The sequence below is a fragment of the Genypterus blacodes genome, unplaced genomic scaffold (genome assembly GCF_046128005.1).
Source record: "Genypterus blacodes isolate CSIRO-AG114 ecotype Tasmania unplaced genomic scaffold, CSIRO-AGI_Gbla_v1 ptg000027l_1, whole genome shotgun sequence".
Classification (NCBI taxonomy): domain Eukaryota; kingdom Metazoa; phylum Chordata; class Actinopteri; order Ophidiiformes; family Ophidiidae; genus Genypterus; species Genypterus blacodes.
This window is the reverse complement of record NW_027466840.1, coordinates 2177321-2200179: the sequence shown is the minus strand read 5'-3', so window position 1 is coordinate 2200179 and position 22859 is coordinate 2177321. Positions and strand designations below refer to the sequence as shown.

Here is a 22859-nt window from a genome sequence, read left to right as displayed (position 1 = left end):
AGCTTTAGTCTTCATTACTAGAATTACTCTGTGTTGATCCTTTTTTGGGAAGTTCTGGCAGGTTTGCATGGATTACCTCATGGATCAGATTGTGAAGGGAGTTCCATATAAAATTGCACCAATAGGCTTCTTTCGTCAGCGCCCAGAGGTGCAGGAAGCCACGTCAGAGCTGCTCCCTCAGCCCAAACACACCTCCTTCCCACGACACACCAGAGGACAATCATTCATTGACAGCGTTTGGGACACACACTTGTCTCTCTCCACTCTCCACGCTCCTGTTTTACACACAGGCCTGCTGATGGAGCTACAGGTCAAAGCGCCGTGGAAGTCCGGATTCCTTTTCACACCTTGGCAGGTAGATGAGATGAACTAAACTGCCTTCAAATCTCATTTTTATCAAGGGAAACCTCTGCATTAGATCCTGCTGGAGCTTTATTTTATTTCTATTTTTGCCTGATGATGGTTTCGATGAGACTTTTTGTAAATTGTCACAGTTTTCATTCAGGACTATGTGGGCACTCTTATAGATTATTATACAAGCCTTTGTTTGATTGTTTGACTGCTGATTTTGAATGTTACTCAGGATTTTGATCGATCACATGTTTTATTAACCACTAATCTACAGGAATCCTTGTTTCAGGAGAAAATGGATTCCTTCAGTATTTGCTATATCTATGAACATCCTCAGTATGAAATATAATTCAACTGGATATTTCACCTGAACACTTGTGGATAAAGATTCCCTTCGGCATGACTATGGGAACTTTGATCCCTACGAGCTGTGGTGAAAATGGGTCGAGGAGGGAAGGCAAGATGTTGGCATAGTTGTTGAGTTGAAAATCCTGCTATGCCATCAAGTTGCCATCTTTCTCCCTCCCTTGGCCGCAAAAGCAGAAGAGCTGACAGGATTGTGAAGGTGTATAACATCTATATGTTTCACGTTTATGGTGAAAATCCACGTGGTAATTCAGTTGTCTTGTTCTCGTGTTGATGTTATGTAGAAATGAAAAGTTGAAAATAAGAAATAGCTTCATCACCAGCCAAACGGTACATGTCTATTGCGAAGCGATTGAATTGATTTATGGTTGAATATATAGCAATAGCTCTGTATAGATGTATTTGTAAAGAAAACGTGGACGTCAAAGTTTGTATTTCCTTAATAGCTGCTCAATATTTCATTAATAAAATCTAACAAAAGTTGAGAAATAATTCACACTGTAAGCCAGGAAATAAGTCTAAATCTGTCAAAACATGTTTTAAATTATTTATGCTCGCTAAATTCTTCAATTTATTTGCAAATAAATGTTTAATTACTTTTTTTGTTCAATGTTGTGAAATCTTTCAAATAAACGAATGAATCCCGTTGGTGTCTCTTTTGTTTCTATTTAATCAAAATGAATTATGAAGATAAAGAGTAAGTCGTCTCTTATCCATGGGAGTGCAGTATTGGAATTAGTCAACAAAGTTTGTGATTTAAAAAAAAAGCCTTCTGTTTGACAGTGTTGGTCACGTGATCTGCACGGATAGTCTTCTTCGCTGCTTAGCTCGTGCATGTTGATACCGGAGTGTTGACAGGGCGCCGGGAGTTTGCGACACAAACATTCGGTAAGAAGAAGAAACATTGACGCGGTTAAATTTAGCTTAGCTTAGTTTAGCACACCTGCGAGCAATTTACCAAACAAGCTTCACGTTACACTTTAACCAGCGTCCGGTCACGTTAATGACTGGTTAGCTTATTTGGTGTGCACGGTCTGATTCGCGGATAAAGTCAACATTTGAATCACGTATGTGTTAATGTTTGGCGCTCTTCTTTCTGTATAATAAGCAGCAGACAGAAACTTATCTTGAAAAATGAAAATGTGACATATTCCTGTTTCTATGCTAGTGGACTGTGCTGTGTAGTAAGTGGTGACCGTGCTAACTGGTGATTGAAGCCTGAACGCGATGATAGTTAGTTGTCCCCGCGAATGCCTTTTTTTGTCTTTTTAAACCAATAGAAATATAACGCGTCAATGTTTTTATCGTTGAAGATAATTAATGCGTAGTTGTCCTGTTTGGAAATGAATGAATTTATTGGAGAAGGCGTATGACATGACAATGAGCATGCAGTTATGAGACATTTGGCTACCGTATTGGTTATTTCTAACATCACATGAATGCATCAGATGATATTTTTTGAGTTTTCATACCGCAAAATTCGTCTCACAAATTAATTGACAAATTGTTTCTGACCAATGGCTACACCCGGTTACTACTACAGCTAATACAAAGTCATTTCTACGTCTGATGTGAACTGTGCTGTGTGTTTGGCAGAGATGAACGGTGACAATTTCACCCTGAGCGAGAAATTCGTTTCACCCTCATACATTCGTCAGGGTTGCCAGGCACGCCGCAGCCACGAGCAGCTCATCAGACGCCTGCTGGAACAGGTAACCCTAATAGCTGCATTCTTATCAACTCAGTTACCTCATCGCATAAAACACATTGACCTCTGACCCTGTGTGGTGCTAAATACAGGGTAAATGCCCAGAGGAGGGATGGAGCGAGAGCACTGTTGAGCTTTTCCTCAACGAGCTGGCAGTGATGGACAGCAACAACTTCCTCGGCAACTGTGGCGTGGGAGAACGGGAAGGCCGCGTGGCGTCCAGCATTGTGGCCCGAAGGCATTACAGGTAAATTCTTCGTTTGGTGTCCTCCTCACACTATGGGAAGTTGATTCCGGTGGTTCTGCTGTGACGTTGGGTTATTTTATGTAGGTTGATCCATGGAATAGGTCGGTCAGGTGACATCGCTGCTATTCAGCCCAAAGCTGCAGGATCCAGCCTGCTTAATAAGCTGACCAACTCAATTGTGTTGGACATTTTAAAACTCTCAGGTGTGTACATGTGTGTAATAAGTGGTGCCAGCTGAAGGAAGACAATCTTTTACCCACTGAATGTGAAAACAATAGAAGCTGAAGAAGGGTGGAAGGGAATGTAACTCAGTTCAAATGAATGTATGTTGTGTTTTTCCTCTGGTTAACAGGTGTGCGGAGTGCGGCGAGTTGCTTTGTGCTTCCCATGGCAACAGGGATGAGTTTATCGCTGTGTTTCCTGACCCTTCGTCATCGGCGGCCCAAAGCTCGCTTCATTATCTGGCCACGCATCGACCAGAAGTCCTGCTTCAAAGCCATGATCACAGCAGGTGATTGATGATCTTTATTGCGTGTGATAGTGACATGTAGCTCATTTCTTTTAAGCACTGTCACACCTGATGGCTGTATCGGCCCTCGCTCACGTGTGACCCGTGTCGCCCAGGCTTTGAACCCGTCGTGGTGGAGAACGTTTTGGAGGGCGACGAGCTGCGAACCGACGTGGAGGCGGTGGAGCGCAAGATCGAGGAGCTCGGAGCAGAAAACATCCTGTGTGTTCATTCCACTACGTCATGCTTTGCCCCGCGGGTCCCCGACAGGTATCAGGCTCTATTCAAACATCTTGTTTACATAGTTTATAATGACTAAAAGTGATCAGAGTTGTTAATAACCTGTCTGAATGAACGCCTGTTATCCTGTCTTGGTTTGCAGGCTGGAGGAGTTGGCTTCTATGTGTACCAAATACAGCATCCCCCACATAGTCAACAACGCCTATGGGGTGCAGTCATCCAAGTGTATGCACCTGATACAGCAGGTTGGTGCCACTAATACTGCATCGGAATACTTGAATATTGATGCTTTTCGTCCAACTTGCCTATAAACACATTCTCACCACATCTGCACTTAGCACAGGTTTACAGTAGAGCTGTTGTTAGAGTGAGGTGGCTCACCTTGTGACTCCTCCTGACTGTAAGCATCTTTAACATCTCCACTGTGGCACTTGGTTCAGAATCTGTTTCCTGTCTTCATCAGGGAGCTCGTGTTGGAAGAATCGACGCCTTTGTACAGAGCCTTGACAAGAACTTCATGGTTCCAGTAGGTGGCGCCATAATCGCTGGGTTTGATGAATCCTTCATAGAAGAAATAAGCAAAATGTACCCAGGTGAGTGTCAACAGTACTGCGTTTGTCACAACAAGCCCGGTTCTGAGTTTCATAAAGACACTCACTGACCTGCTGCGTTTAGGTCGTGCCTCTGCTTCACCTTCCCTCGATGTCCTCATCACCCTCCTGACCCTGGGAGCCAACGGCTACAAGAAACTCCTGTCAGAAAGAAAGGTGCGAACACACACACACACACACACACACACACACACACACACACACACACACACACACACATACATGTTCTATGCAGAGGAGGGTGCTTGAAAATATCCATTTGGAAAGTGTGTGTGTGTGTGTGTATCACAGGTTCTAAATGCCTGTTTCTCTTTGCTGTAAGCTGCATTCTAAGAGAGGAAGGAAACTTGAATTTTGTCAGTGTGTGTGCTGTGTAGGAGGAGGAGCTCTCTGCTCTCTGCTCTCTGCTTTAAAGCAGATTTGCTAACAATGCAGCAGCAGCAGCCTCCTCCTCAGACAGTCTGAGCACTGCAGCATTATCACACCTCTGAAGTGCGGCTCTATAAATGTGGCTTAACTTATGAGAATCTCTGGATGCCGTTTCCTTCTGTGCTCTCATTTCTTAATGCTGTTACAGTGTACTAATGACACGGTATGTAAAGTAACTCTTATTATAGGATGGCAGACAATACTCCAAATCTATGAGAGTAGAACCCAAACCATCCCAGGGAGACGTATGGAGGAAACTCCCCTGGCCTCCTGCCTGACCTGCAGGCATCTGGGTGTATTGATTTGTCACGGTCCACATGATGCATATTTAATGCACCGGACCAGTATTCCGTAGCGTCTGCAGAACGGAGTGATTTCCCTGCATTCCCCCCCCCCCCCCAAAAAAAAAACCCTACCCCCCAGAGTCAAGAGCTTTGAATAATTCAGACGGCAGATACGGTAGCTGTCGTCATTTTATCTGATAAGATTCATATACATGCGAGCATATTAGATGATGTCTGGATCCTGAAAATAACCTGATTCCGGGTATAAGCGTGAGTCATTTTACACACACGCTGCACTCTGGCCACCACCAGCACCGCCCACCCCCTTATGTACTTCATGGATGATCTAGTCGTCCTCTGAGACGTTCAGGGCCGCTGGACACCAAAAGGCGTTTTGTGTTTGACTCAAAACGGAGAAAATATTTTGCTTCTTAATGCTTGGAGACCGTGAGTCAGCAGAATATACTGAATATATACACACACACACACACACACACACACACACACACACACACACACACACACACACACCCTTGCTCACATTGTCAGCTCCGCTTTAAAGTTTTGGCTTTTAATAAAACAAAAAGAAGAATCTCAGGCTCAAAGTGTTTTTGTTCCTCTTCCCCTCTTGAAACGCTTAATTGATCCCAGGGGGTGGATTTGTGTTGTTTCGCTCAGAGCCTTGTGCAGAGTGCAGAGAGGAAACACACACACTGCATGAAATTCTAGCTTATTCAGGAGATCTGCTGTGCCGGGGCGCTCGGAGGGGAAAGTGACGCCTTGTGCAAAGATCTGCTTTATTAGCAATAAAAAGCCAAGCTGCGGCTGCTAAAACAAGACGTCTGTGACGGCGTGTAAAAGGAAGTGTGCGGCGTCTATTTATAGTTCCGTTGTACAGCTCCCCCCCCCCCTTCCTCTCCCCCCTCTTTTTGTTTCTAACCAATGCCTCTTCTCTGTGTCTGCACGCTCTGAAGGAGATTTATTCGCACCTGGCCCAGGAGCTGGAGAGTCTTGCCTCGGCACATGGAGAGCGGCTGCTTCACACCCCACATAACCCCATTTCACTGGGTGAGCTCACTGGGCCTGAACGCTCTACATGCGTGTTCCCTCACACAAGGATCCGTGTTTTGTTGAGTGGTAAAAACACAACCTTACCGCTGTGTGATCATGTTCCAGCCCGTTCACCTGTGTATCACCTCTCTCCTCCAGCCATGTCTCTGGACGGCCTCCAGGCTGACTGTGACAAGGCCGTGACTCAGCTGGGCTCCATGCTGTTCACCCGCCAAGTGTCAGGAGCCAGGTACGAAAAGGGCGTGGCCACACAGTCACAGAAAAAAGGGCCCCTCTGTGTGTGTTTGTGTAGAGGAGGAGGAAGGACAACGACGGGACAGGGATGAGTCACGGGGGGACGAGAGGGAGCTGAGAGTGTGAGGCAGAAAGGGGAACAAACACACAAGTAGATGCTAGAGGGCAGCCGGCAATCGGGCAGATGGATCTGCTGAATAAGGTGGAGCGGAAGCTACTTTAGATGATTACACTGGCTGTTCTACCAGGACACTCCTCATTTAACAGGGCCCATCCATTACCATCCACCAGACCATGCCAAGTACACTGAGTACTTGGTATATGGTTTGTCCACTGGAACAGCATACACACACACACACACACTCTGTACGTTAAGTGCATATGACTTAAGTGTGATTAAGGCAGAAATGTAGAAAAGTGGGATAAGAGACATGAAGCAAAGCAGTAATTGTGTAACCTTGGGGCAGAAGAAGAAGAAGAATGCGGGGTTCAAACATCTCACACATTTCACATCTACCTCAGGGTGAATAGTCTGGATTTAGCCTCCTCCCACCAGTCCATTTTTGAGCTGGAGTCTTCAGCTCAGCCTTATCACAACTTATCATCGCACCTAAGCATTAGTCCGTTCATCTTCAGTGGTTAAAGGTTGGGGGGCGGGCGGTGCTGCTTTGCGTCATGTTTTCCTTTCCGGCATTTGTTGTTGACTAAGCACGGGCGACGTTTCAATAATTTACATATCCGTATGAATGATTCATCTGGGTTTTAGGCCTACACATCCTGATCATAATGCTTTGTGCACTAATGGCCCAGTTGCGTTGTAAGGAAGGAAGAAAATGTACGATTTTCCTCAAACTTTCCTTGCTTCCTTCGCATTAATTACCCAAGAATGCTTGTGTTGTGAGTCGCATACATCATCAAGAAGCACCGACCTCTAGCAGCTACGCTTCAAAGTCAAACACGCAGCCTTAATCTTCTTACTCGATTGCAGCAGGAGATATTCAGCTACGCCTCAATGTCAGATAAACAAGCTCTTAAAGAATCCCTCCTTCCTAATCATTTTTATGACGTTTAGTATTAAGTAGCGGTTTATTGAAATCCTGAGCGGCGGAGTAACGGTCGGGTCATTGCCACGGCGACACGCTTCTCCTAGCAGAGCCACGACGCCGGCGGCTTCCAAACCACATTTCAGATCAATGACGAGCTCGCCTCTCGCACAGATACACAGATAAACAGACGACTGCAGGTTAACTCAAAGCTTTAATGTGTGTTTCCACTCTCGTGTTCTCTCTCTCTTCAACATAACAAATCAACTCCTTGCACATCAAAGTGAATCTAAACAGAGTAGACAGTGATAACAATTCCAGATCGATGGATATGTGGCTCCCCTCATGAATCATTAGTTGTAGTCTGCTGCCTTCAACATGAATATTATAAAGCGTTACTGTTACTCTCTCTAAAAGTCTCATTCTTTGTAATTTGTGAATAAATGTACCCAGGTTTTAGCCGACTCATTGCCCGCAAACATAATTCTAGATGTCTGCTGTTATAATGTAATCGTGCTCGCAGCTCTGACTCATCCTTTGCTTTGTGCTCTTTGTTGCCAGGGTGATACCGCTGGGCAGAGAGCAGACCATAAGCGGACACACGTTCCGCGGCTTCATGTCCCACTCGGAGGCGTACCCCTGCCCGTACCTCAACGCCGCCTCCGCCGTGGGCATCACGCGGGAAGACGTGGCGCTGTGCATCAAAAGGCTGGACAAGTGTCTGAAGAGCTTGAAGAAAGAGGGAAGCGGAGGGAAAGGCGCTTCTTGCCAGGACGAGTCCACTGCAGAATGAGATCTGAATCACAGAATCCAAACAGGCACTGATCCCACTGGCCGCACTGCAAATGTACTTTAAATTTGAGATTAGGCGGCTATAGAAAGTGAATTGGGCTCTGTTTGTCCCCGTCTGACCACTGCTCAGCCGCCCCCTCGCTCGCCTCTTTGGTAGCGTTGCGGCGAACACCACCTGCTGATGCATATTTCATTCCCGACACTTTGATGAGGTCAAAGGTGAGGTGTCGGTGAGACTGAGCTCAGCCAGCAGCAGCATCATCATCAGCAGCTGGTGATGAAACTGCGTGCAGAACAACTGACACAAGCTGATGTCACTGATTAATTCCTCCCTGAACGTTGAGAGTTAATCAGTTAATCAGTTAATCAGGAGATCATCAGGACAGAAAGCCTGCATACAGACGGCTGCCATCATGCGCCACTGTTAGGCTTTCTGAGAATGAAAATAGAGAATGGAGCCATGATTTAAGCATTTCTTTTTATTAAAGCCGTGTAAAGCCCCAGCAGCTGCAGTCTGGTATTTCAGCATGTAATTAATCCTTGCACATGGCTCTCTCTCTCTCTCTCTCTCTCTCTCTCTCTCTCTCTCTCTCTCTCTCTCTCTCTCTCTCTCTCTCTCTCTCTCTCTCTCTCTCTCTCTCTCTCTCTCTCTCTCTCTCTCTCTCTCTCTCTCTCTCTCTCTCTCTCTCTCTCTCTCTGTGTGTGTGTGTATTAGGACACATTGCCTTTTTGTCTAAATTGATGCATGAAATCTTATCTCTTCTAGATTATCAAATGTTTTGCTGTGTTTTCTCCAGTATGTTGTAATGCGATACAAACGACTTTGGAGCATTAACCCCCCGCCCCCTGTTCAAGCTATGTAAATTGGATTTCTGTTCGGACTGTGTAACCGATAGCAACTAACACGTAATCAATGAACTCCACGGCAAACACGGATATCGCTTCGTCGTGGGTCGGCGGGTAAAGTGTGTGTGTGTGTGTGCCGTCTCACTGAGAGCTTTTATGTAACGGGAAAGAAATGCTGCAGTGAAGGAAACATTTGGATCCCTCAAGTTCTCACAGGAGAAACGGAACCAGGGAAATTGATTTGTAATGGACGCAGCCGCCTCCTCCTTCTGTCACATTCCCTCTGCTCTTCAGTGTAAAGTCATTAAGAGGCAGAGCAGGTATTTGGATCCAGGCAACAAAATAGACTCCTTACTAAAGCCTCTCTGACTGATGACTAATCTATATTTCGATACCGCACTGTCCAACCCCCTTTTTCCTCTGCTCTCCCATTCATCTGCTGCAGATTAGCAAGGCGTACGGAACTCCAAAAGTCATGTGTTTGTGCAACCGAACTTGACTTCGCTCCCCCCTGCTGTTCTTTGTTACGGTACATTGATTGAATACTTAAATGTTCCAGTTTAATATTTCAGTAGAGAATACATGTCAGCAGCAGATCTCCCGTTTTGAGTGCTAATGGATCGGGCTGCTGCAACATAATGTCACATTAACCCTTTGCTGCATCTATTCTGATTATGTCTCCTCTCTTCTGGGCTTTAGGTCAGCTGTAGAGAGCTTATCAGTGTCGGCGTAGATGCAGGAGGACGTGCAGATGTGTGTGAGCCTGCCTTTACACGCACAGGCATTACTTATTAAAAACGCTGCTCTGCTGAGTGAGCGAGTGGCCAGAAATCCCCCTCTCTCTCTCTCTCTCTCTCTCTCTCTCTCTCTCTCTCTCTCTCTTTATCCCTTATTGCCAGTTTCAGTGTATTTCCCAGACTTTTGCTGATGGTGCAGAGATGCTGTGTGGGTGTGTGTGTCTGTGAGAAAATTAGACCCACTTCTTCTTCTTCAGTCAGTTTCTTTTTGCCTCCCCATTGATCAAGTTGCTGCAGTGTGTAATTTAAAAAAAAAAGGCCTCGCTTCTCTTTTGCTTCTGTCCCAAGCTGAACTTGGACACACACTGGGGAAAGGTCAAGCATATACCTCTCTCTCTCTCTCTCTCACTCTCTCCTGAAACCCTGAGGATTGTTTACCCTCATCCAATCCTCACCTAAATAGACCACCACTGAAAATAGCCCAGGTAAATCTACGCTCCACAGTCATTCAGAAGACTCAGGTGCCTTTGGGATGTCGCTGCGGGACAAACGACTCTTTACCTCCAGCTCAACTGCAGCCAGGTAGAAGGTAATGACATTGGACTGGAGACGTGAAGGAGCAGAGACATCAAAGTGTCAAGATCTGAATTATAGCCCTGGCCTTGTGTTAAAGCAAGTACCACTTCTTACACGTCTCATCCTGACGCTTCACGCACTTGCATGAAGTCATCCAGAGGCGCTGTCCGTGGTGCTGCAGTCACGCAGAGAGCCTGGATCTACAACCTGCTTGAACTTCAGGGATTAGACTTCATACGTGAACTCTTAAATCAGCCCGAGACTCTTACAGTGACAATAACTCGCCCCTTTGTGTCTTTCAGCAGAGCAAACAACACCAATGGGCGCCGCCACACAGCCTGTATGTGGATGAAGCCATTCCTTTCACTTAAAGATGATTTCTGTGCACCAGGCCGAGTCACAGTGAACATTCCTCAGCTCTGTGCGCACTAACAGCGTATTCTTCCAGCGTGAATGGCGTGGGGGGTTGTCAACAAACAGCAGCCTTCCTCTCCTCTTCCTCTTCCTCTCTCTCTCTCTCTCTCCGATGCGTGCTGCGCGGAGGACGTTTAACCAGCGCGTCTCCGGCGCCGAAAAGCGCGCTGCCGTAATAAATAATTAAACGGGCCGAGAGGGAGCTGCAGCTGATTCGCTGATGTCAGGGAGCCAGTGCAGCATTTCATGGTGCAGGGTGTAAACGCGGTACCATCTGCCTCGGCGCAAACCCCACACATGCGAGCCCGACAAGAACGATGCCGCCAACTCTTCAGATCTGGACGTTGGTTTGCGTTTCCCTCTGCTGTTTGTCTCCTCCGGCTCATTTGAAGAAGGTCTACCGATGTCCTTCAGCATGCAGCTGCTCCAAGGAGTCCATCATCTGCGTCGGGTCCTCTTATATCCCGCGGATTTCCCCCAACGACATCAATTCTTTGTGAGTTACCCTTACATACCATACATATATATATATTCATAGATCGCTATAGATCTATCATGAACAGCTATGGGCTTTAGGCAATTTCATGGTGTAATCACACACTGAGCTGCGGTGTGAAGGCATCGCAGCTCTGATTAATCTCTCCGATTTGATCGATTAGTTTCCATGATTTCAGTAGAGCTTTGGTTGCTTTTTTGTTCACCGGCTGTGCTTGTCCTCCAGGAGCATCGTGAACGGGACTTTCTACGAGGTCAAAGAGGCGATGTTTGCCCACATGTCGTCTCTCCAGCTGCTGTGAGTGTGTGCGCGCTTTTCACGGCTTGTAGTTGGGGGAAAAACTTGCAGATGCCAGATTTTTACATTTTGTCACTCAAATCCCAACTTTCAGGAGACAAACCTATGCGGAACTTGAATGCATCTTGATGTACATACTGATATATTGACCCTAAAGTCTAAATGTGTTGGATCTAAGACAGTATAAGCTCCATTCTCACACATCTGCTGCAGCCGCAATATGCACAACAGACAATTACTGCGTTGGCGATACAACCGCATGAAGTCTAGCCTCCAGGTTTGATGCACAGGATGAATCATCTTAAGTGTGATGCCCGCATGAAAACAGTATATAGTTAGTATCCAAACATCGATCTACTTAGTTATAACTCCACTCTGATTGCTGTGACGTCAGCATAAATAAAGGCGTGGCAGATGTAAGGTACTTAACCAGAGTTATGTCGTGCACGTACCTGATGATTGACATGTCCTGCTGTTTTTGAGGCCCTAGAGGAAAAAATATTGATTGATCCTTCTAGTCTTATAGTTTCATGAAGAATTTGGTAAGAATTGCTGTTAGTTTGAAGTTGACGGCCCTCCTTTTCATTCCTCATTACAGGTTATTGAATTCAAATTCTCTCACAACTATAAGAGACGATGCGTTCTCAGGACTCCCACACCTCGAGTACCTGTAAGTGAAATCTATACACAAAAGAGTTCAACCCTAATGTTGTTGGTGTCCATTTGAATGTTCTTTCAGACAGTGAATGTACAGGGAAGTCGTCAAACTGTCACTTGGCACCAATGACCAGTGTTTCAGCAATTATGACAAAATGTTGGAATATTCTCAGGAACACGATTTCAGGCAAATTTCCTGTGTTTGAAACCCTTAACCAAACCAAGTACCTCACTTTGGACCTTCACTTGAACTTTCTCACCCCATATACCAAGTCAAATAAGTGACCAGGCACACTAATATAAGGGATATTACTCTAATATTAGGGGAAAATGCATTATTCTGACTCAAGTGCCGTTTTTTGTCTAGATTGGACTTGATAGACAGGAATTATAACGTGATCATAACATTAACCTTCATTGTGTTGTGTTCTTTTGTTCCACAGGTTCATTGAGAGCAATAAGATTGAGACCGCCTCCAAATTTGCCTTCAGAGGACTCAGGGATTTGACTCACTTGTACGTTCCAACCTGTGTTTTCCTTCACAAACAAAGGCTCTTAAAGCAGCACACTGTCTTACTGTATATGCCAAAAGTCTTCATATAGAGCATCTGTAAGCATACTGATCCATTATGACTAACCGCCTACTCAGTAACCCACTCAGAGCTATTATATAAGACATTTATACAACACTTTGACACAAATCTCCGTTCTGCCCAACATTTTCCGATCTGTATTCCTGATTGTAATTCATTGTTTGAACTTAATGGTTCTGTTTCTACAGGTCCTTGGCCAATAACAACATTAAAGCTTTGCCCAGGGATATTTTCATAGACTTGGACTCACTGATAGAGCTGTAAGTGTCATTTTATGATTCACTTTAACATTTATCGAATTATTCTGACGTTCTACTTTGCCAATTGACCAACATCAACCGCATTCATTGAACGCCCTCTTTGTTTCTATGCAATGATATGGAACGACTCTTTTCTGCAGGGACCTGCGAGGCAATGCCTTTGAGTGTGACTGCCGTGCAAAGTGGCTGATGATGTGGCTGAAAAACACCAACGCCACAGTGTCGGATGTCGTGTGTGCCGGACCCGAGGACATGAAGGACAAGCGTCTCAATGATATGACCAGCCTGCACAATGAATGCGTCTCAACGGGTGAGAAACACCTGAGCCAGCTGGCCTTGTCTTTAGTCTAACTGGCATCAGAGAGCACTCCGCACAACAGTGACCTTCATAGGCATTGCTAAAAGGCTGTAGTGCAGTGTTTTCACTTCTCTCTGCTTCTCGGTTTTCTCAATTCAACAAAATTTCATAAATGTGCTATCCACAGATTTCGTCCTCCACCAGTCTGTGGCGTCCGAGTCGCTGTCTGTTGACACGTTCGCCTATAAAGATGATGTCTATGTGGCAATTGCTGCTCCCAGTTCAGAGAGCTGTATGGTTCTCCAATGGGACCACATAGAAATGAACTTCAGGACGTACGATAACATCACAGGTAGGCACTGTGGGGCATCGCTGCAGCACTGACACGTCTTCAAATGTCTTGTTGATTGTCATGCTCACGTTATTGTCTCATTTATTTCATTTCCCCTTTAGGTCAGTCCATTGTGGGGTGCAAGTCGGTAGTTATCCAGGATCAGATATTTGTCATTGTGGCTCAGCTCTTTGGCGGTTCCCACATCTACAAGTTTGATGAAGACCAAAGCAGGTTTAGCAAGTTCCAGGACATCGAGGTGTCTAAGATCTCCAAGCCCAATGACATTGAGGCTTTCCAGATTGGCAACGATTGCTTCTTTGTGATTGCTGACAGCTCTAAAGCCGGCCTGTCCACTCTCTACAAGTGGAACGACAAGGGTTTTTATTCCTACCAGTCACTGCACGAGTGGTACCGCGACACAGATGCTGAGTTCTTAGACCTGGATGGAAAGGCCCACCTAATCCTGGCAAGTCGCTCACAGGTACCGGTTATCTACCAGTGGAGTCGGAACAATCAGAAATTTGCCCTGCAGGGCGAGATCCCCAACATGGAGGACGTGGTAGCTGTAAAACACTTCCGGATCAAGGAGGAACTCTACCTGGCGATGACACGCTACATAGGGGACTCCAAAGTCCTGCGCTGGGGGGCCAAACAGTTTGCAGAGATCCAGGCTTTGCCCTCACGAGGGTCCATGATTCTTCAGCCATTCACTTTCAAAGAGCGCTACTATCTGGCCTTGGGAAGCGATTACACCTTCTCGCAGATCTACCTGTGGGATAATGAGAAGAAACTCTTTGACCGCTTCAAGGAGGTGTACATTCAGGCGCCACGTTCCTTCACCGTGGTCTCCACTGACCGCAGGGACTTCATCTTCTCCTCCAGCTTCAAGGGGAACACACAGATCTTTGAGCACATCATCATTGACTTGAGCTTGTGAGCGGCTGTGCCTTATTGGCCCTTCTGTTATCAAACGTCTTCCACTAAAAACATACATTTTCAAGGGAGAATAAAGGAATGGAATGGATATCAAGAACTGTTTAAGTATCAATTCCTCGATAGTCTATCAAAAAAAAAGAAGAAGATCTGGGCGAAGTAAATGTGTCCTTTCAGTTTCTTGAACTTGGCTTATCTCACTGGCTTTGTCCTTTTATCAATTCTCGTGTTCGCTCAGACTTTCAGAGGTAGAAACGTCGGGGGAGTTAAGGGGGTGGAAAACTCGACAAGGTAACCTGTCCTAAAGATCCAGCTCACATTCCAGCGTGTGAAAATATTTGAAATCTAATTTTTCTTCTTCTTGAGTATCTACCTTTTGAAGTAAATATATTGTTCCCTGTCTGCTTTTATACAAGAAAAAAAAGTCAACACCAGGACATGAGAGTACTGATGTAGTAACGATTGTGGTTACTCATCTATGTACCATTTACCTCATGTCCTTGAATCCCGTGGTGATGTACATTATGTTGCCTTAGCAGCAGCGGCATGCTGTGCTCTGGTGGGTCCACAGTGCCTCCTTCTGGCCGTGATCAAGTATCACACCCGTTTGCTTTTTCCATGCAGGGAATGTCTTGAAAGCACAAACCTTTAAATGACACTAGCTGAACCCCCAGGCCTGTGTGTGTGTGTGTGTGTAGATGTTTAGTCCGAATTGTTACTGTAGGTGCTATGGATTATACTGCATACAGTAAAGTAGTGGTTTGTTGAAATAGGAAGTTAAATATTCAGGACTGGCTATGGCTGAAGCCTCCTTAGACAAACATGCATATGAATGGAACCCCCCCCTCCCCCCCCCCGCCCCCTCTTTAGATACCGTCTTAGTCAAGAGGTGACAGCGGCAGAATGAGAAAGAAACTCTTCCTCTGTTTCATGAATAGGACGTGTGTATAGGTGAGGTCAGGGAAACCGACTCATGTGTCGGGAAAGAAACATATAACAACAGTTTGTGGATTTAAAAAATAATTTATCTCTATTCAAGCTTCTACTTAAATAATTCCATATGTATAAAGAAACCGCGTCTGGTGGGTTTTTTGTAAAATCCGAAACATTGAAGCCAAAGGCCTCAAATCAAAGCTGGTGAGACGTCACCTGTGCAGAAGAAGAGGAAACAGAAACATGTACATATAACCACTTATCACTTCTGTTGAGATGTTTTTCTCAGTCATTCTGTTCTTTGAAAATACTGAATGTTGGCATACAAGCTACAAAATGTACATAAAACCAGGATTGCAATGCTACTACCTGTTTGTCACATCAGAGAAAAATTTGGAACAGATCATAAAATGCACTTCATCAAATATTACTGCAGCTTACGAGAGCATGACATCCACACATGGAACTTGTCACCAACTCCTTTTTAGTTTCAACTTAACCACAAGTCTAAAGTGCTTCTGGTCGTTAAAGGAATGATTAATAAAAAGAAATGGAATATGCAAGCTTTCCAACCTGCAGATTCGTTTTTTTAAGGCTTTGTTTCAAGCATATTGAATGTTACTCTAAAATATACTGCAAGCTTAATTTGTTGAATATGAAAATAAATGTATAAAAACATCATAATTTGATGTGTTTTTCCTGAATTTGTTTATCGCAGAATGTTGCGTATTTTATTTCTTATGCAATTCAGAATTTTCCAAATTGGCGATAGGAGCAGCTGTGATGTGTGTTTGTGTGTGTGTGTGTGTGTGTGAAGGCATTTGGCTGAAGTGACGTAGGAGCCAGTAGTTAAGCCAAGGCGATGCAAAGTGGATACATGACTACTCTCTATAAGGAAAGTAGTTGGATTCTAGTGGGATTCTCAGGAAATTTATGGGAGGAAAAGAGCCAACGGTAGGTGAAAACAACCATGTGGATTGATTAAAAAAAATGATTTGGTTTGTCAGTTTTGTCACACTGACTTAACTCTCAAAGAAGCTTGTGGTGATTATTTCATAGACAATGGCGTCTGTTCCAACTCAAACATGTGCCTGTCCAACTCATTATCATCCACCCGTTTCTTCTTCTTTGATGTAAATAAGACCACTGTACCATATATCTTAAACCGCAAGGTCTGGGACTGTGTTCTGTGTTACAGTTAGGACAACTTCCTTGTTCTATAAACGCTCATGCTGTAAGAGTTGAACGTTACACTCTACTCTGCCAGCTCAGCAGGCCGCATCCACACTGTGACTTCAAAGGCTAAGGTAAATTTCTAAGGCAAGCGGGTCCGTATCTCATCCCACAAACATGTCCTGCTTTTCCTTTGACACCATTATTTATTGCACTCTGATGCTTCTACTAACATTGGACAGTCCTGTACCTCAGCTCAGTCCCAGTTAGGAGGGCGGTGTCCCGAGGGAGGGAAAGAAGCTCAGTGGCTCACAGACGGCACAGAGGAGACCGCGCCACTTGCATAACCTTATTGTACTTTGCACGTTTGTCGCATATTGTTCAGCAATAAAGTTTTCCACATTTCGAAGAGTGCCAACGCTGTAGAGACCACAATACCGGTGCAGAAATGGGAAACAAGATGGATACAAAGTAGTTATTACACTGGCTATTAAGAATCTTTAGCAAAGACGAGAACTTTATTTTGAATTTCCCCCCTGTAGTTTTGTCTTACTCTTCTCTCTGTCGTGCCCCGCAGTTTACTGCAAGTGTTCACATCGGGTTTTCGCTATATCTGGATGTTTATCAACAGCAGCAACAAAAACAGCAAACACCAGAACAGCACCGAAGCACTGGTGAGTACATTTTTCTCATTTACGCCGAGAGAAAGAGGTGCGGAAGTTCGTGATAATATGCCTGCATTTCCGTATTTAAGTGTCTCTCCGTCTGTCCGTCTGTCTTGGCTTATGGAAGACTAGAGTTTAAACCAGACTTAACGATCATCACGACGGTTGTTGACGAGTGAGAGATGCTGCATGGAGACTAGACTGCTGGCCATGTCGCTCTCAGTAAACGAACGTTTGTGTTTCACTTTTAAGTTGAGCAATCTCAGCCATTTTGATTATTTGATTACTGGTATGTGTGTAATGTTATTGAAAAGCATGTGATTCAATACAACCTAGATGTGACACAAGTGTTAGAAGTAGCAGTGCTATTTTGTTGTTTTTCTAAATAACAGATTCCAAAATTCATCCATACCGTTTCCGTTCCTCCCAACTAACTCAATCCTGAGCCTTAACTTCACTCTGCCATCTTCTCCCTTTCTTCTGTTCAATCACTCAATTCAAATGACATCAGAGGTTCTCATGCATTTTGTGTTTCATCTTTAATTTCTCTCTCCTTCCTCAGTTACTCTGAAGCAAAGACATGGATAATAGTGGACAGTCAAGAGAAACGCATCCCATAATACGGTGTATCATGAAAAACAAGCAGAGAAAGCTGAAGGAATTATTAAAGAACAATGGCATGAATGAACTTTACCCATGCAAAGAAGTTGATTGTGATATACCACCCCTGATTGCTGCTGTTGTGTATGAGAACAAAGAGATTCTTGCTTTCCTGCTTAGTGAGGGTGCAGATCCAAACAAAGCTTCCTCAAAAGGCTGGACAGCTTTGCATTTTGTCTCATGCTCCAGAGATCCACTTGATGTCATGACCAAACTACTGGAAGCAAAAGCTGATCCAAACGGCTCTGGTACCTTTCCAACACCACTACAGTTTGCTGTCACCAATAACAGACGTGATGTCGCGAGAAAGCTCATCTCTGCTGGTGCATTTTCCATAGACAATCGTGTTGATGATAGCCGCAATCGAAAAATACAGCAAATGGTACGTGAGCTGGCTTCAGATGGCGATGAATGTTGTTCCTTAATAGTACTATTTGCAGATATGGGAATGGCTGTGCAGAAGAAATTGACTTTTAAAGACATCTTGAAAACTTATGCCCGCCACATGTTGCTGGAGCATCCTCAAACCCATTGTACCATGGCTGAGATGTTCTTCACTGTTCAGGGGCCAGGTGAAGAGGAATACCGCAAAGGAACTATTAAATGGCTGAAGGACACAGAAAATCTGAACACCTACATTGAAAGTGCAGCCAAACGCTTTCCAACCATTTCCAAGCAGTTTGTTGCATATGTAGGGACTTGTTTACAAGCAGTTGTCTGCACAGTGCAAGTCATCTCAAATGAGCTCGCACGTGCTGTGATCCCCCCACTAGTGGAACAACTGGGCTTAAGAGAGGCAAATCACCAAGCGATACAGGCAATTGTATTGCAATCACTATATGTGATAACACAGAAAGCAGAAGGCATACATGACTGGGATGTGAAGTTTACTGAGAAATTATGCAAAGCCGCTGTTCCTTTTGTACAACAACAACACCACACAACCTTAAGAACCTTGTCTTATGGCATTTTTGCAAACTTGCTCACAGTTACAAATGCCGCAAAGATCTTCTCATCAGTGGGGATCACTTCAGTGCCTGACGACATAATCACACATGCAGACATGCAACTGAATGACAAGATGAAAGAAGCACTGAGGCAACTGGCAAATTTCTGCAGACCAAACTCAGTGTGTGAAGATTCCGCAGCCATACCTGGATCCAAGAAAAAGAAGAAGAAGAAAAAGAAGAAAAAAGCAGAGGAACAAGGTGATGTCGATGATGAAGTCCGTGCTGCTGCGTATGACCCATCACAGGTTCCTGTTTCAGTTAGCGTTAAGCCTTTGCACCTCCCTCCACGGAAGTCACAGGAATGGCTGCCAGTCAGTGTCAGGTGGAGGGAGAAATTTGAGAAGCTTGTTAACACTGATCAAAGTGAAGTCACCCGGGTTGGAAGCCTCATGTATGTGAAAGATACAGAGTTCCGTATAGCACAGGGAAGTGACGGGACTGAAGTCTTCTTGGGGCTGAGAGATGACGGCACTGAAGTTGCAGTTAAGCGAATGTCTAAATGTAACTATCGGGAGCTGAAGGCTGAGAAAGGATTCCTGCAGTTACCAAAGCTTCATCATCCATCTATCGTGCGATATATCGACTTTGTAGAAGATGAGAACTTTGGTTATCTTGCTCTTCAGCTTTGCGAATACACCCTGGAGGAATGTATCAAACATCAATCTCCAAACTACAGTGTGTCTGAAAGAAAGACAGAAGTTGTGCGCCAGGTTCTCGATAGTTTACAAGCGCTTCATTGTCGAAACCCTCAAATTATCCACCGGGATCTCAAGCCACAGAACGTTTTAATCGGTAAGAGGAAGACACAAAATGAGTAATCGTGCTCTACATCTTTTTTTTTATCATCAATATCTAATTTTGTTTCCACACCATTTATTCTGCAGATGTTCAAGGGATGGCAAGGTTATCAGATTTTGGTATAAGTCGACAATTACAACGCGGACAAACAACTCTGCGCACAACCAGTAGAGGAACACGATGCTGGATGGCCAAAGAGACGTTGGCAAAAGCGACGAATATACGATGCAAGAGGAGCGCTGACATACAGGTCAGTTTGGTTCCTGCAATACAAAATGATTTCATGTAAATCTCTCAACATATAACTTCCAAATTGTCATGCTCAATTTTAAGGTGGCAGGTATGCTTGTTCACTACATCCTCACTGATGGGCACCATCCATTTGGAGAGGAAATTAGATGTGAGGGCAACATTTTTGATGGGAAGTACAGTTTGGACCTTGTTGACGATGTGGTAGCAAAGGATCTGATTGAGTGGATGATCCATGAAGAACCAAGCAAGAGACCCAAAGTGGAAGAATGCTTGAGTCATCCCTTCTTCTGGATCAATGAAAGGTGAGCGATTGATTGAATCGAATCGATTTGGGACTTGATTTGGTAACATGCTCTATGTTCTGATTTATGAAAGCATTGCTCAATCATACAACGCAGGAGAGTAGAGTACATGAGAAGGTTTGCCAATAGGGACGAGGTGGAGAATTGTCGAAATCCAGACCCAAAACTTCTTCATTCACTGGAACAATATGATGGAGGTGCATGCTACAGTCAGTGGAAACACAATGTAAGTAAAACAGATCAACACTTTCCTTTATGTATTCTCAAAAGCCATCTGAGCTGTCATTTTGTTGATGTTTCAGTTCCCTCCAGAGATTGTCAAGGAGATGGAAAAGAAAAAGAAACCCTACCCTGATAACACTTTTGGACTACTGCGCTTCACACGCAACTTGCGTGAGCACCAGTAAGCTCAAATGATAAATGCTCTAGTATCCTTAACATTGTTCACATCTATTTTCTAAATAAAATCTCTCTCTTTGCAGGGCCAAGGATGCAGCCACCATCGATCTGATTTCATTATTCCCGTGTCTTTTTGGGTGCGTATACAAGTTTGCCAAAGAACAAGAGTGGAATTCCGAACCCCCCCTGGAAGAAATGTTTCAAAGGCAAAATGAGACCGCTGGTGTTGGAACACCAATATCCACAGACCTGCAGGGGCATCTTGGCGTGCCAGTTCAAGAGTCTCAAACCGACGACGTAACTCAGCAGTGACTGGAACAAGTGGTCAGAGACACATCACCTGAACAATCTGTGTGTAATTATTACTATTGTGCCTGGACTGATGTCATTTATTGACCAGAGTCTGACCTTAGATATTCCTGCTTTATGATGGTGATAGTTTGTAGTATGAAGCATAATACACTAGAGGGCATCCAAGAGATTTAGTCCGCAGCTGTCAATGTTTGCCTCAAGCCCAGGGCTATCAAAGAGCAAACAATCTGCTCTAAGAATATTTTATTGAACAACACAAGTTTGCCAATGCAAAGATGGACAAAGAATTTGCGACATACGCCACAGATGTAGTTTTGTCAGACGTTTTCCAGACATCTTCACGTCGGCTCTTTTGTAGCAGTTTCCTTTGATATTTAACCAATGGTTTGTTATTGCTTTTTTTGCCTGGCTAATATTTCTTGTGAATCCTCATGAACTGGGACGGCTCGCTTTCTTAAATATAAAGTCATGAGGTTTTCCCATTCATGAATTGTGAACTTGTGATGATCACTCTCAACTGAAAATGTCTTACCCTCTGCCTTGTTACAGTCGCTCACACAGAAAAAGATTTTCAGGAAAAACAATATCAAAACATGAATGAAGAACAGCACAGGTAACAGAGTTGGATAACTACATCCATCAATCAATTAACTGCATAAAAAAACATTATCACACTTATTTGACTATTCCATGTCTCTTTTGTATAACTCAGTTTAGTCCATGAAAACAATAGGGAAACGGTCCACTCAGATATCCGGCACAGTCCCCCCCAAAAAAACCTGAGTACCATGAAAGTTGAGTGACAGCAGCCTTCCTCGGCAAACGAGCTGGCGTCGATCTTCAGACCAATCCTGTGAAGTTCACGGCACCATGGTAACGGCTGTGTCCTCCTGCCCGCTGTTATCTCTGACCAGGCCGGCAGCACATCCGTCACTCCTGGTCATCTCTGCGTTGTGTTTGTGTGTTGAATAAATAAACCGGACCACAGACTGCTTCTGGGTGTTTCTTTGTTACCGATGATTGTCTCCTGTACACATAAAATAAAATAAAACTCCCGGACACAAGTCAACAGCCCTCCTCTCCGTGACGCGAACTCCGCGCATACCTGCACTTGTTCCGTGCATCTAATTCACTGTTTTATTAACCTTTTTTGAGCCATGGCACATTTTTTACATTAAAAAAATCTAAGCTAAGTCACGCCACCAACCAAAAATGTTACAAAATGACACATTTACAATGACAATTAGTCAATAGTCTCTCAATTGATTTATACTCACTCAGTTACAGTGGCTTTCCAGGCAGGTAGTATTAATGTCTCGGCCCCAGTGTGTGGCTTTTTTTGATTTGGCTACGAGTTCAGCTACTAAGTTGCTAGCTGTGAGAGTTTTTCCTCATAAAAGTTGCCTGTTCCTCCGTGTTTTTTCGCAGGAGAACAAAGTAGTCTGTGTTTTTGCTTTGAAGTGAGAGAGTGGGTGTTTTGTTTGGAGATGGCGTTTAAGCTAGCTTGGGCTCATAACAACTGTTTTAAGCTTTTCCCAACACACCAAGCATGACGGAGTCGGTGCATTTGCTTGAGCTCACCGTTTTGGCTTTCTTTTGACCACCACTCATATTACTCTCTTCATATGGGTTAGAATTTTGTTCAGGGCCCAGCTCGGAATCTTCACATTTCCTTTTCAAATATTTATCCATCGTTGTACGTCATGTCACCGACACCTCTCGCCCGCATCACTAATTCTATTGTCGTAAATTGGGAGTTATTATTGCGCTACTGCTAACTACTGGGCAGGTAAGTCAGTACACATGGAAGAGGATTTAATAATTTTGCCAAGTCACTACATTGCAGGCACAGACGCACAACCATGGCATATTATTTGCAGGAACTAAATAAAATATTTTTTGGACTAATTAAATGCAGTAGGATAATTTTCCACGGCACACCTGACGATCTCTCACGGCCGCGGCACAGTGGTTGAAAAGCTGCATCAGAAGCTGCATTTGTTAAGGCAGTCATAGACAAATTAATAATG

General features: G+C 44.3%; 3 protein-coding genes across 7 annotated transcripts; all 3 read left to right on the top strand.

Moving 5' to 3' along the window:
* Positions 1 to 1511: 1511 nt before the first annotated feature.
* sepsecs (Sep (O-phosphoserine) tRNA:Sec (selenocysteine) tRNA synthase) lies at positions 1512 to 7974 on the top strand. The gene is made up of 12 exons (XM_076143665.1): positions 1512 to 1605; positions 2314 to 2429; positions 2518 to 2672; positions 2757 to 2875; positions 3025 to 3183; positions 3297 to 3450; positions 3563 to 3665; positions 3884 to 4013; positions 4096 to 4187; positions 5719 to 5812; positions 5954 to 6044; positions 7654 to 7974. The coding sequence occupies exons 2-12, from the start codon at positions 2316 to 2318 to the stop codon at positions 7883 to 7885; spliced, it is 1443 nt and encodes a 480-aa protein (XP_075999780.1). The 5' UTR covers positions 1512 to 1605; positions 2314 to 2315; the 3' UTR covers positions 7886 to 7974.
* Positions 7975 to 10756: 2782 nt separating this feature from the next.
* Positions 10757 to 14395, top strand: lgi2a (leucine-rich repeat LGI family, member 2a). The gene is made up of 8 exons (XM_076143854.1): positions 10757 to 10953; positions 11179 to 11250; positions 11849 to 11920; positions 12351 to 12422; positions 12689 to 12760; positions 12901 to 13070; positions 13246 to 13410; positions 13512 to 14395. The coding sequence occupies exons 1-8, from the start codon at positions 10775 to 10777 to the stop codon at positions 14327 to 14329; spliced, it is 1620 nt and encodes a 539-aa protein (XP_075999969.1). The 5' UTR covers positions 10757 to 10774; the 3' UTR covers positions 14330 to 14395.
* Positions 14396 to 16104: 1709 nt separating this feature from the next.
* LOC142993194 (uncharacterized) lies at positions 16105 to 21816 on the top strand. 5 transcript variants are annotated; one of them, XM_076143893.1, is made up of 9 exons: positions 16105 to 16212; positions 16531 to 16565; positions 17009 to 17105; positions 17659 to 19558; positions 19651 to 19814; positions 19898 to 20118; positions 20215 to 20344; positions 20421 to 20521; positions 20601 to 21816. In XM_076143893.1, the coding sequence occupies exons 4-9, from the start codon at positions 17677 to 17679 to the stop codon at positions 20827 to 20829; spliced, it is 2727 nt and encodes a 908-aa protein (XP_076000008.1). In that variant the 5' UTR covers positions 16105 to 16212; positions 16531 to 16565; positions 17009 to 17105; positions 17659 to 17676; the 3' UTR covers positions 20830 to 21816. The 5 variants fall into 5 exon arrangements, with proteins under 5 accessions (XP_076000008.1, XP_076000007.1, XP_076000006.1 ...); XM_076143892.1 differs by having other exon boundaries at positions 16526 to 16565; XM_076143891.1 differs by having other exon boundaries at positions 16457 to 16565.
* The last annotated feature ends 1043 nt before the right edge of the window (positions 21817 to 22859 follow it).